This window comes from Simochromis diagramma, unplaced genomic scaffold (genome assembly GCF_900408965.1).
Source record: "Simochromis diagramma unplaced genomic scaffold, fSimDia1.1 OVJJ01000293.1, whole genome shotgun sequence".
In the NCBI taxonomy this organism is placed as follows: domain Eukaryota; kingdom Metazoa; phylum Chordata; class Actinopteri; order Cichliformes; family Cichlidae; genus Simochromis; species Simochromis diagramma.
In genome coordinates, this window is record NW_024386801.1 from 12,221,421 (window position 1) to 12,234,965 (window position 13,545).

Consider the following 13,545-nt stretch of genomic DNA (forward strand, 5'->3'; position numbering starts at 1 on the left):
GTCTTTCCCACCATTACACCACCAGCCTGAACCACTGATACAAGGCAGGATGGATCCATGCTTCGGCTTTACCATCCCAGCATCACAGTCGAATCTAAACTCAAACTAGGCAAAGGTTTCTAATCTTCTATTGTCTATTTTTGGTGAGCCAGCTTCTTGCTGCCATGTGACACACCACACATTCGAAGATTCTCTTTTGCATATCTTGGTTGTAACGAGTGGTTATTTGAGTTAGTGTTGCATTTATAAGAGCTTGAAGCAGTCTAGCCATTCTTCTGATCTCTGGCATCAACAAGGCATTTTTACCCAGACGAGCTGCATGTGATTGACTAACTAGATAAGCACATCTCTCCAACTGACTCATAATGCAATTAAGTGTATATTATGGCTGTTAATGTCACATATCTTTCATAAATACTATAGTGACACCCCCAAAAAACCAGCATAGTTAAAAATCTCTTGTTTTGACACAAGAGTCATTATATTGATAATGCAGAATGGATTGCACTGATAATGTAATGTCGTTTCTGAGAGTTGGCTCAGAGTAGGTGCACAGTATGTAGCTGCACAATAGTGCAATCTCAGCCTCCTACTCAGTTTAGGCTCTGCTGCTCATCCAGACTCTGCTGTGGGTGGCAGAACAGTTTGACACACCACAGACATCCTTGGAAATCAGTGCCTTACTCAGCCTGGCTGTAATTATTTTTCCCATTAGTTTACACTCCTCTCATTCTCTGTAGGTCAGTGACAGTAAGGTGGTCAAAGACAATCCATCATCTCGTTCACTCCCTCTTTGGATTTCTACCATTCACACATCTGGCTGGCGAAGTTTCCACTCAAAAAAAAAAGCAATTCATATTTGTTGTATGCATTTAAACGATTTTATTAATAGAACATGCCAAACAAACAAACAAACAAACAAAAAACTTCAGTTTTTATTTGTGACAAAGCAGCAATGCAGGTATCATCACAGGTGTGAGAAGGTCTAGCCCCTGAGGATGTACCTGTAGAATAAAACTAGGTCATGTCAGTCAAAGGAAATCTGTATGATACGACTTCATGAGCATAACATACATACCTGTCCGTATCCCGAAGATTGTAGCCACTTTCCATTTTAGAGCTGACAATCCTGGGACAAGAGTTCGTTGATTTGAACTTTTCTGGACTTTTCCAGGTTCTGTCATCACGATGACAAAACCTGGAAAATAAGCAGGTAGTCAAATAGTGTAACACACTTTACAGTTATAGGGTGAAAAGTGACAATTTATTAAGTTAATTAATTAACTTAATTACACTTACTTGCTTTTATAATGTGTGATGAAGTCTGAAGGATCAAGTGGTGCATCAGGAAAAGTTTGGTTTTTATGAGTGTTCAGAACATATCCTGTGGGTTCCTAAAAAATTAAAATGTTGTTGAACAATCCAGATAACGTGCTGATAAATAGAGTGAAAATCTATTGCGTGAACATATTTAACCTTTTGTCCAATGATAGATGGCATCGGGGCCTCTGTTTTAGTCTGGGGCGACGACAGAAGAGAGACCTAGATGATTAGAGACAGAAATAAATAATTAAATAAAAACAAAAAAGCATTAATGTTGCGCTTTTACATCAAAGAAAAACTGTGAAGAAGTCAGCACTAACAGGGTGGGCCAAGGGAGCGATGTCACCTCGTGTGAATCCCGTTTCTCTGCAAGAACGGCTGCACAGGCCCGATTTCACCTCAGTACCCTGAGACACAGAACAAACTTCAGAGTTATACATGAAAGATTCCCCTGCTCTCCCCCCCCCCCGAATGAATTCAGCTTTTGGTGTGGCTCAACCTGCAGCAGGGACAGTGGCATGAAGTCTGTTTTCATCACTGAGCTGGGAGTCTGATGAGGTTCACCCTGAATATCAACAGTTGACAGTTACAAGTAGATATACAGATAAGAACTCACAGATACACATACTGTAGCTGCCAGAGGACTTCAACTGTACTGGTCTTATTTATATGCATTAAAAAATTGAAAAGATTCAAATATCCCAGTTTCAGCATTTGGCATGCTGTCTATATACTTGATTACACAGTCACCAGCCACCTTGGACACACCTGTTCAACTGATGATTAACACAAGTACCTCAAACAACCAATCACGTGGGAGAAGCTCAGTGTAATTAGACATGTAGCCAAGCTTCAGAACGAGGGAAAGGGGTTATTTAAGCGACTTTGAATGTTGCATGATTTACCCACCTCACAACCATCTCTGGAGTTTATAGAGAATGGCCTAAAAAAGAAAACATTCAGTGAGAATGGCTAAACTGCTCTAAGATGAAAGGTGGGCAACAGTAACTCAAACAACCACTCCTTACAACTGTTCTGTTCTCAAATGGCCTCCTTCACAGGCATTAGATATCAATCCAGTAGGGCATCTTTGGGATGTCCAGTGAATAAATCTACAGCAACTGTGTGATACTATCACAACAATATGGACCAAAATCGGATGACTGTTTCCAACATTGTCTATTTGTCATGAGGACCTGAGGCCGCTCTGAGGCCTAAAGGGGTCCATCCCTGTACTAGTAAGATGCAACTAATGAAGGGGCCAGTGAGTCTATACAAGCTTTTTATGATTTGCATTCTGTTTTTTGTTAAATTTTGCACAGTATCCCAACTTTTGGATATAGCATGTAGTTTAAAACAAATATAATCCCTTTGTAACCATGATGTAAAGTCAGGTTTTGGATACACAGGCAGCATTTTCACTTGGATTTCTTAATAGGAGGTTATTAAAAAAATGGAAGAATATAAAAATCTCAGCTAAGAATAGCTTCCAATACCTTTAAAAACCACTCACCATCAAGCTGGTGTTAACCTGAAGCTCTGCTGCCTTAGTGAAACCACTCCCTCCTTTAGGACCTACAGTCACATGGTTCTGAGAAACTGAAGCAACAATGTTAGCTTTTTCAAAATGAAACTGTGGCATTTTATTAAAGTTTTCCATTATTTGTAGTTATAAATGAACAGCTCAAGCTCACAAAGTTCTGCATTGTAGCCTTTAAATTACCTGCTGGCGTAGGACGATGAGGCACAAATGAAATTTGATATTCTGTCTGAGGAAACATTTAAGCAGTAACAGAAAGTTTATGTATATAACATAATATTACACTTTCCATCATCTTGAAGAGGTGTGTTTAAGTGCTGTCAAACCGAGCTGTCATACCTTCTCCTCGACTGATGCGGTTTTCGGCTGAATCCTCAGCTGATGGAAGCCGCTGTTTCCAGGTTTGTTAACGATGTTTGTTGAAGACCCAGAACATCCAGAGCGGATGGGAGGCTGGTAGTGTCGTTTAGTTTGAGAGACGAAGCTGTCAGATAACAAGAGTCTGAAAAACAAAAGCAGAGCCGAGTCTGAGGTAACACTTCAGACAAACACGCTTCATTCTTGACAGTCTAGCTTTTTTTTCTTTTTTTTTAAATCTTTTATCGCATCAGGGAATCTAATTTACAGTGAAGCACCTACTCACTTAAAGTCCTTTGTTTACATCCTTTGAACCTCTCTGTCAGAGATTTTCACACACTTTCATACTTGCCTGTATAACCCAAGTGCATAGCTCTAATTTCATACATCAAGAACTGGTTTCCGAGGTTCCATTTAGCTCTTCCTGTGTAATTCATCTCCCATCACACTGTTTTTCTGCTTTCCAGCTCCCCTCGGTTACTGATATTTCAGATTTCATCTGTAAGTCAAAACCTTCTACTTGTCAGCTAGACCCCATTCCTACAGTTTTGGTTAAGGCATGTCTACCTTCTACCTCCACTCACATTTAACTAATAATAATCTGTATGAACAGTTCCAGTCTGGTTTCCGCCCCTCCCATAGCACTGAAACAGCACTTATAAAAACAACCAAGGATCTTCTTATGGCAGCTGACTCCAGTTTACTTTCCATTCTTATTCTCCTCGATCTGAGTGCTGCTTTCGACACTATTTCTCACTCTGTACTTCTCAGTAGGCTAGCCTCTATCGGTCTCTCCCATACTCCGCTAGCCTGGTTTAAATCATACCTGTCTGATGGGGCCCCTTCTTTTCATTATCTACCCTCTACTGCTTGGACATATTTTCCGCAAATGCAATATCCATTTTCACTGTTATGCCGATGACACCCAGCTTTATCTGTCCACTAAACCTGATTCTGCTCTTCCCCCATCCTCCCCTACCCTCTGTTTAGCTGAACTAAATTCATGGTTCTCTTCTAATTTTCTCAAACTCAATAGTAATAAATCCGAGCTCCTCTTGGTAGGCGCTAAATCAACATTATCCAGAACCAACAGTTTCTCTGTTACTATCAATAACTCACCGGTCTTCATTTCTTCCTCTGTGAAAAGTTTGGGTGTCATCCTCGACAGTACTTTCTCTTTCAATTCACGCATTAATAATGTTACTCGGTCTGCATATTTTCAATTGTGCAACATTAATCGTCTCCGTTCTTTTCTCACCCCACATGCCACTGCCATTCTTGTCCATAGCCTTGTTACTTCCCGGATTGATTATTGTAATTCACTTCTTTTTGGTCTTACTCAAAAATCCATCCACAAGCTCCAACGCGTCCAGAACTCTGCTGCCCGTATCATCACCAGGACCCCTTCTGTCCACCACATCACTCCTGCCTTGCAGCAGCTTCATTGGCTCCCGGTCAAATATCGCATCAATTTCAAAATACTCTTGTACACATCTAAGGCTATTCATCATCTCTCTCCTCCATATCTCTCTGATCTGGTTAAGATCACCGCCCCATCTCGTTGTCTCAGATCTTCTTCTTCCCTTTCACTCTCCATCCCTTCCCCCCGTCTTGCAACCATGGGGAGCAGGGCTTTCAGCTGCTCTGCTCCACGACTCTGGAATTCCCTACCTCCCGATTTAAGAAATATCTCTTCCTTCTCCCTCTAAGTCCCAACTCAACAGTGACCTTGAGTGTTTTGAAAGGCACTTTCAAATAAAATGTATTATTAATATTATTATTATCTTTATTACTTTCACATTTTGAAAGTAATAAAGTTCCTTTAAGCGTGGAAGCAGAGACTTTGGAGAAAGATATCTGCAAGCATTCATCTAAATCCACAATGTGCCTGTAATCATTCTGGCTGATTAGATTTCACAGAGATGTGCAGCTTGACTGACATTTCTCAGATTCTTCTGTTAGCTTTTCTGCACATGTCAAAGTTGGACAAATATTAGCTCTACAGAGTCCCCCAGCCACCAGAGAGCTTTGCTCATCACTGAAGGAGAAGCACAGGTTTTGCTAATAACATTATCAGAAAATGATGAACCAAAATAGCCATTATAAAAGATGAGCAGAGGGCGGGGGGAAAAAGTGTCCTGACACTTACGCAAACTGAGGGTTGTCAATGTGGTCCAAACTAGGCCTGTAATATATAGCTGGTCTGTGGTTTGATGTAAAGCCTGTCTCACTGGGACGCCCGAGATAAGAAGTGAATCCCATCCTGTCTGAGTCTGAGACAGATATAGCAAAATTGTCTGTCAGAACCCAAATTTGAATGCAAATCAGTGCGATTTATGCTGAAACTCTGGAGAGTCTCACTCATCATCTTCACCATGAGATGCTGTGTAAGTAGTATTGTGGAGTTTGACAGCGTTGTTGGTCAGTTGCCCCTTCCTGCCAATTGCTCCAGTAGCCGGTATGACAATCCTCCCCTGTTCAGCCATCTGTGACTGCTGTAATGGAAACAGTCACTGACAACAGTGATGGATGGCAAAAAAAACAAAATCCTGTGGGCCTGCGGACACTGCTGTAACCACAAATAAAAGCAAGTGTTACATCTTAGTTTTTAGCTTTGGCAGCATCCAGTTAAATTTGGAGCTTGCTGAATAAATGAGAACAGAGTCAGAAGGAAATAATGCAATAAGTGCTGCCTTTGTCTACTGCTGTATGAGTGGAGAGAGAGCTGCGATCCTCCAGGAAAGTCCCAGCCATTTTCACTCACCCTGAATATAAATGATCCCAGAAAAAGAAAAAAAAAACTAAACACAAAAGCACTGAAATCTGCCACTTAGTCCCAGGACGTACCTGCAACTCCAGGCTGTTTGTTCACCTCTCTGTCTTCGGCAGGTTTTGTAGGTAAACAGGTCTCTGTTGCTAGGAGATGCAGTATAACGGCAGAGCACTGCAGGTGAAAAGTGAAACAGTCTGCTCCAATTCATGCCTTTAATGTTTCAGCTGGGAATGTTGTCCTCCTTTTTGTTTCCTTTAACATGTGTCAAAGAAAGTACTCCCTCTTTGAGGTCTAAGGTTTGAAGTATCACAACCTGCAGTTTTAAAAAAGTCTTTACCAGATTCTAAAATTATTTTAATACACAAATCAGATGAACAGCACATGACACATAGCACGCGCACACACCAAAATACAGACGTAATAAGAAAAATCACATGCACACCATGATTTAATAGCACGGCCATTGCAACATGTTTCTTTTTCATTCATTGTGTTGTAGATGTGCTGCAATGCTTGGGCTCGTTGTCCTGTATTACTCATTTGGGCTTTATCTTTTAGACAGAAAGACTTAACTTTAGAACACTTTGGTAGTGAGGGGAGTTCATGATGGATCATCACCCCTACACCACTGTGCTTCACACTTGGTATGAGGTGTTTGGCTTTCACCAAACACGCCGCTGTACATTAGGGGTGGTGTGATCCCTGGCTGCTTCAGTCTTCATGCAAGTACAAGATGCTGAACTCCAAGTTCCCCATCACAGTCAAATGATACATTTATCACGGTGTGAATCAGAATCAGAAAGGGTTTTATTGCCAAATGTTGAGCAGGTTTACAACATTAGGAAATTCCTGCGGTACTTAGTGCAAAACATATTGTAAGAAAACACTTAAATAAAAATAAAATTAAGCAGATTAATATATACACGTGTGCAGGTGATGATCAGTGCAAAAATGGAACAGAATGCTTGTGTGAGTGAGGCAAGTTGTATAAAGCACTTTGAGAAGAGAAAAGTGCCATAGAAGAACCAAACATTTCCACTTAGGTCTCAGATTTCCAAACAACATTGTAGTTTGTTCAGATGCAGCTTCGCTGGCCTAAGCTGTGCTGTCATGTTCCTTTTAGAGAGTCCCATCTTCTGGCAAAATTTCCAAACAAGCCATACTTCATGTTCATGTTTTTTTTTTTCTTCCTTTTCCAAACTGTATTGGCATGAGCTTTAAAATTTTGCATGCTAACTGACCTTGGGGTGAATTTGCTGGGAGGTCCACTCCTGGGAAGATTGCCAACAGTCTTGAATGTTTTCCACTTGTGAGTAATCTTTACAACTGTAGAATGATGGACTTTATATTGTTTGGCCTTATGACCCTTCCCATATGGGCAGCAGAAATTGCTGTTCTAAGACAGCACAGACACCGTTCCTCCTTGAGATTGCATTAACACACACCTGACTGCGGCAGACCAATAAATTGCTAAGACTCCTGCTTTTATGCAGGGGTTCACTCTTGCTTATGATCACTCAATCAAGTGTGTTTGATTATCAGCACCTGGCTGCTGCTTACCCTCTCAATTCCTATAGAAGCAGTAAGGCTGCACTTAGTTTTGCACAAATCGCTTCTGCACTTTGGCTCAGTGTAATATGTCAGGTGTTGTTGTGTATCTGACTATATATATCTCTATATATCAAGACATGTTAAGGGTGAAATCGTTCGTGTTTATACAGATGATGTTTTTTGCAGTAATATGTTCTGCACAACAGATAGCTATACTAGAGTGGCTCCTGTGGCTTTCTTTTGTATTCATCAGACAGCCCCGTTGGTGTGACAGAGTCTGGATGTCTCAGTCATTCATCAGCACCATTTGCTTTATATTTAAACTTCTCTGATTGCATACTAACCAGTTTTCACACATTCTCGGCAGCAGCAGGCGGCGTTCAGGTGTTACAGCTGACTGGCAAAACTAATTTCTCATCCTATTAGTGTGTTTAATTTAGTCCTAAACACAAATGTGCGTGTGCATATTATATATAATTTCTGTTTTCCAACATTATTACTCCACGGTCTGTCTGTGTACCCACCCTTTGACCCAGCTGTTGCACATTCAGGCTACCGCTCACGCCAACTCAGTACTGTTAATAACATTATAGAATATTTATTTAACCCAAAGATATGTTTTATAAATAGAGAGTGTCATATATTGTAAACCTTTAGATTTTGTAAGGTGTAAAACTCACCTTGACCTCACATAAAATTTCTGATTCACAGAACCAGTTATCACCTCCGGCCGGCACAGTTACTCCGTGCGTCCACTGGATGGCATGGTGATGCCACCGTGGCTCTGTCTTTAGTCTAAGGTTATATAAAAATGATGGATGGCTTGAAATCTGCATGACATCTTGATAAAAATGTCCATCCGAGACAGGGAGTTATCATCCGCTGCCGTTAGCTGCCTAAAACGTCTCAACACCATCTACACATCTGCCCACATACATCTCCATAAGCATCTCAATTTAACACTGAGGATTTTCAACCCCTGGTGTTTTTTTGGGACAACCGGAATACTATCCAGGCCGGACATTAAAGTATTTCTTTATGGCTGCAGACATGGATGTATGTTATTCCTAATTAAAACTCGATCTGGGTGACGTTCCTGTTAAATCAAAAAGGGTGAAACAGCATGATTTTTGACCCATGAATTTCACACAACACCTACTTTGTATAACAGATCCCACATGTTCTTGCAAAACAGTACGAGCACTTCAAATGGTATTATTTGCTTTAGTCTTTCATTTTTTTCAGAAGCCTGTGAAATCTAACTGTTTTTTTGTTTTTTCGTGACAAGCTGCTTGCCCTTTAAAATCACTAAATCTAACAGTGCATAACAGTCGCACCATTTCCACCTTTTCCCTTTAATTCTCACCTTCTATTCCTTCTCTTTTCATCTCATTTCCTTGGTCTCACACTGCTTCCTCACCTCTGCCACATCACTACTTGCTCCTTTTCTTTCCTCCATCTGGCCAACACTGGCAGTCGGCGGAGCCTGTCTTTACCAAGCTGTTGCTTGTATTGCCGTTCCACAGCCTTTCTTGCTTGACGTGCTGTCGAGCCAAGCCTGGAACCGTTCATTATCTTCTCCAAAAAATAACTACTGGGAAACGCCTGCTTCATTGAAACTGACAGTCTCATTTCCTGCTTCTATTCTCTTAAACACAATGTGCACATTATTGGCATCTCTAATTATAAATTCACATACGGCAGGAATAGACCACACGCCTATTTTTATTCCAGTCAAAGACAAAAACCAGATGATTTCACTTATATTCAAACAACTTCAGCCTGAGAGGCAGAGAGGAGAAAGTGATCAGAGGAAGAACCTGTTTCACTCTCAGCTTTCAACTCTCACAGGAGACTCTCACCTCTACCCTGATTCATTATCTCTGTAATTCACCAATTTATGTCTGCTGTCCATCTACATAACTCACATATAACGTGACTGCTCTGTGATAAAGGTATCTCGATTAAGCCGACAGCGCTGGCAGTAAAGAAAAATCCTGCACCTTCTGCAACAGTTTGCACTTGAGATAACACTTGAAATGCAGGAGGGAGTAAAATGACAAAAAAAAAAAAAAGGTGGATGCAGTTGTTCTAAAAATAGATGAAGGTGATGCAAGCAAGTGTCTCCCGTCGAGATGATGTGCTTGGCTTGCCTGCAGCCGTCTGTTGTAGTTCAGGGAGGGACGAAACCTCGGCCTCTGTCAGCAGGGGCTCGGCTGGCTCCGTGCTCGTCTGTTTTCTGGCCAGCTCTGCTCCTGATACTCCGCTGCTCCAGGAGGAGAATCTCGGCGGTTTCTCTGTCAGCTCAATAACCTGTTTCTATGTCTGCCATAGAATAGCATGGAATTAATGTTTAGAGACATAAAGAGCTAGCTCAGGCGCTAAGACCCTTCTTTGTGTGGCGGGTCTCAGAGGTGCTCTCTCTGCTTCACTACCTCACTGTTCTGAGTCTTATCTCATTCCTGCTTCCTTTTCAACTTCTGCACTTAATAGGCAAATCTGGCACACACCGTTTGGAGCAAATTGCATTGTCATCTTTTTCCATTTTGAGTTTCAGCCAGCTTTGGTGCATGCAAAGAGACAGACCGTGATGAGATGAGATGAGGAGGACTCAGGCATAAAATAAGACATTTAAAGTCAAAACAAGATTTCCTGACATGCACAAGACAACTTGAGGAGAAACTGATTTACTGGAGGGAAAACATATTTTTGGTATCATGTTTATGCTGCGGGAAATTCCTTTGAATGCTTTGAATCTTGTGTGATAGACTGGATATGAAACACAGAGCTGTTGAACCGGATATCAGAATGAAATGAGCTGTATGAACAATGAAGCACCTAACTGATGAAAAATCTTTCTATCATCACTGACAAGGGATTAAAAAAAACTTCTTCATATTGCAGCATGTTCCTGTGTGGTTCGTTTACCTTCATGCTTAATACTCATTGCACAAGCGTTCCACTATACATTTTTAATTGCTCTCAAAGGCAAAAACAACCCTTGTAAATTGCCTCCTCTCTGAGCAAATGGCATTCAGCTATGTGTTAAATTGAAATAGTGTCATTTTAGCTTCTAATTATTTATAATACAGTTTAATTACACTGACTGCACGTTCTCCCGATTTAAATTCAGCACACAAATACACACCATATGGCATTAGGTGTAGACACAAATTTCCCCTTTTGTTGAGTGGCTTTTTCCCCCCTTTTCTTGGCCTTACTTGTTAATGTCAATACCTAAAATGACATATTAGACTAAAATTTGTTTCCAGCATTCTTGGACTTGTTTTGACATTTCATAAAGGAAACAGTTTATTACTTCAGCGTGGAAGAGCCTGACGAGCCTGCACACAGCTCTCAATCATTTTCAGCATTTTTTATAAGAGCTGTAGCTTGGGCTGTGAAGCAGTTCTTATTGCTTAACATCAGCACCTCACTTCAGTAATGCCTTTACAGCTAAATACAGGGTGGGCCATTTATATGGATACACCGTAATAAAATGGGAATGGTTGGTGATATTAAAGTCCTGTTTGTGGCACATTAGTATATGTGAGGGGGCAAACTCCTCAAGATGGGTGGTGACCATGGTGGCCATTTAGAAGTCGGCCATCTTGGATACAACTTTTGTTTTTTCAATAGGAAGCGGGCCATGTGACACATCAAACTTATTGGTAATGTCACAAGAAAAACAATGGTGTGCTTGGTTTCAACGTAACTTTATTCTTTCATGAGTTATTTACAAGTTTCTCTTTGTTCACAGCCATTGACATGTCAAAGAGGTTAACACGTGAGGAGTGGATCGAAATCGTGTTGATATCTGGTAAACGCAGTAACCGGGTCATTGCAGCAGATTTCAATGCAAGACACCCTACAAGACCACCCATCTCCCACGCTACAGTTAGCAAACTGCTTGCTAAGTTTCGTGAAACTGGTTCAGTGTTGGATTTGCCAAAATGTGGAAGCAAGAAAACTATCACTAATGAAGAAACATCAGTGGCTGTCCTAGCTTCATTCAGCAAGAGCCCACAGCGTAACACTCGCCGCATGTCACTGGAGAGTGGCATTAGTCGAACATCCCTTCGGCGGATATTAGCTACTCACAGATGGCACCCTTACAAACTCCAGCTACTGCAGCATCTCAACGAGGATGACCCAGATCGGCGCACAGAATTTACTGAATGGGCAAAACAAAAATTGGAACAGGACCCTCAGTTCATACAGAAGATTTTGTTCAGTGATGAGGCAAACAAAACCACCGCTATTGGTCTAACACTAACCCACATTGGATGGATCCCTCAAGACTGTTGGAACAACAAAAGTGATGGTTTGGTGTGGTATATGGGGTACAACGATAGTGGGTCCATTCTTCATCAATGGAAACCTCAAGGCCACTGGATATTTGAAATTGCTACATGAGGATGTGTTTCCCTCTTTATGCACTGAAGCTGGCACGTTCCCTGAGTTTTTCCAGCAAGATGGTGCACCACCACATTATGGGTGCCAGGTCCGAGCATTCCTAGATGAACAGTTTCCTGGAAGTGGATTGGTCGTCGTGGGCCAGTTGAATGGCCCCCAAGGTCTCCCGATCTGACCCCCTTAGACTTTTATCTTTTGGGTCATCTGAAGACAATTGTCTATGGTGTGAAGATACGAGATGTGCAGCATCTGAAACTACGGATACTGGATGCCTGTGCTGGCATTTCTCCTGCGGTGTTGCTATCAGTGTGTGAAGAGTGGGAGAAGAGGGTTGCATTGACAATCCAACACAATGGGCAGCACATTGAACACATTTTATAAGTGGTCAGAAACTTGTAAATAACTCATGAAAGAATAAAGTTACGTTGAAACCAAGCACACCATTGTTTTTCTTGTGACATTACCAATAAGTTTGATGTGTCACATGGCCTGCTTCCTATTGAAAAAACAAAAGTTGTATCCAAGATGGCCAACTTCTAAATGGCCACCATGGTCACCACCCATCTTGAGGAGTTTGCCCCCTCACATATACTAATGTGCCACAAACAGGACTTTAATATCACCAACCATTCCCATATAAATGGCCCACCCTGTAGACCTTTTTTCTAGAAAATTAATGAAAAGGGTAACTTGGTTAAGTTTTTCTTCTCTGGATGCAGTTGTGGTTTACCAGTACACACGATGGAACTGAGTCTATGCCTATCTTACTGTGACAAGAAAAAATTTCTGCCATGAGGTTTTTTGAAGCACTTAAAAAATAATTCGGAAAGCATTTTCAGAAATGTCATATCCTATATGGTATGAAATTTACATCATCAAAGATGAAAACCTGTTTGCGTAAACAAGTCAAAAGTTGCAAAAGTATGTTTACACTGATGACCTGTCCAGGGTGTATACCCAGCCTCTCTCTCTATGCTAGCTGGGATAGGCTCCAACAGACCCATGACCCTGAAAGGATAAGAGGAAGAGAATAGATGGATAGATGTTTACACTTAAAAGTATGCATACTTTATGAGTATCTTTATGGTGTGCTCTCAGTGGTCAACTGGTCACCACGTTGGTTAAACAGAAAAGGTGGTCGGACCAGTCAGGCATCAGCCGTGAACCTCAGTGCTAGTAGTGATGCTAGTGTTAGCAAGCGAGCTATCAGCAGCAGGTATTTATCAGGCTAGTCTGCTACAAGGACGCTACTAATCAAAGTGTGTACAGAAGTCTGCTCCCTGTGGTGACTGTAAATGTAAGTGACAGCATGTAGAAAATGACATAAAATTTAATTAAGACTAAAGACTCAAAACACACTCTGAGTGTCATAGTTCAGTAATGTCAGTTAATTCAAAATCAAACGCAAAAGTAGACAAGTGAAAAAAATTGGTTTAGGCTTTGTCATTGTGATTAAATTTGTAGGTCCAAAAAGCAACAGGAGGAATTTTGTTTTTTGATTCATTTATTTGTAACTGGGATGTCTACATGACACCACAGGAATGCAGTGGTTAGCACTGTTGCCTCACAACAAGAAGGTCGTGGG

At 41.2% G+C, this 13,545-nt stretch overlaps 1 protein-coding gene across 4 annotated transcripts; it reads right to left on the bottom strand.

Annotated features, from left to right (window-relative positions):
• Nucleotides 1-842: 842 nt before the first annotated feature.
• On the bottom strand, nucleotides 843-11,096 carry ppp1r32 (protein phosphatase 1, regulatory subunit 32). Of its 4 annotated transcripts, none has more exons than XM_040025906.1 (12): nucleotides 6,068-6,178; nucleotides 5,595-5,789; nucleotides 5,370-5,493; nucleotides 3,203-3,365; nucleotides 3,047-3,092; nucleotides 2,837-2,922; nucleotides 1,823-1,888; nucleotides 1,644-1,730; nucleotides 1,477-1,542; nucleotides 1,300-1,394; nucleotides 1,079-1,198; nucleotides 844-1,004 (listed from the first exon to the last, which is right to left on the bottom strand). In XM_040025906.1, the coding sequence occupies exons 2-12, from the start codon at nucleotides 5,704-5,706 to the stop codon at nucleotides 986-988; spliced, it is 984 nt and encodes a 327-aa protein (XP_039881840.1). In that variant the 5' UTR covers nucleotides 5,707-5,789; nucleotides 6,068-6,178; the 3' UTR covers nucleotides 844-985. The 4 variants fall into 4 exon arrangements, with proteins under 4 accessions (XP_039881842.1, XP_039881840.1, XP_039881841.1 ...); XM_040025907.1 differs by having other exon boundaries at nucleotides 3,203-3,347; nucleotides 5,985-6,091; XM_040025905.1 differs by having other exon boundaries at nucleotides 5,985-6,091.
• Nucleotides 11,097-13,545: the final 2,449 nt, after the last annotated feature.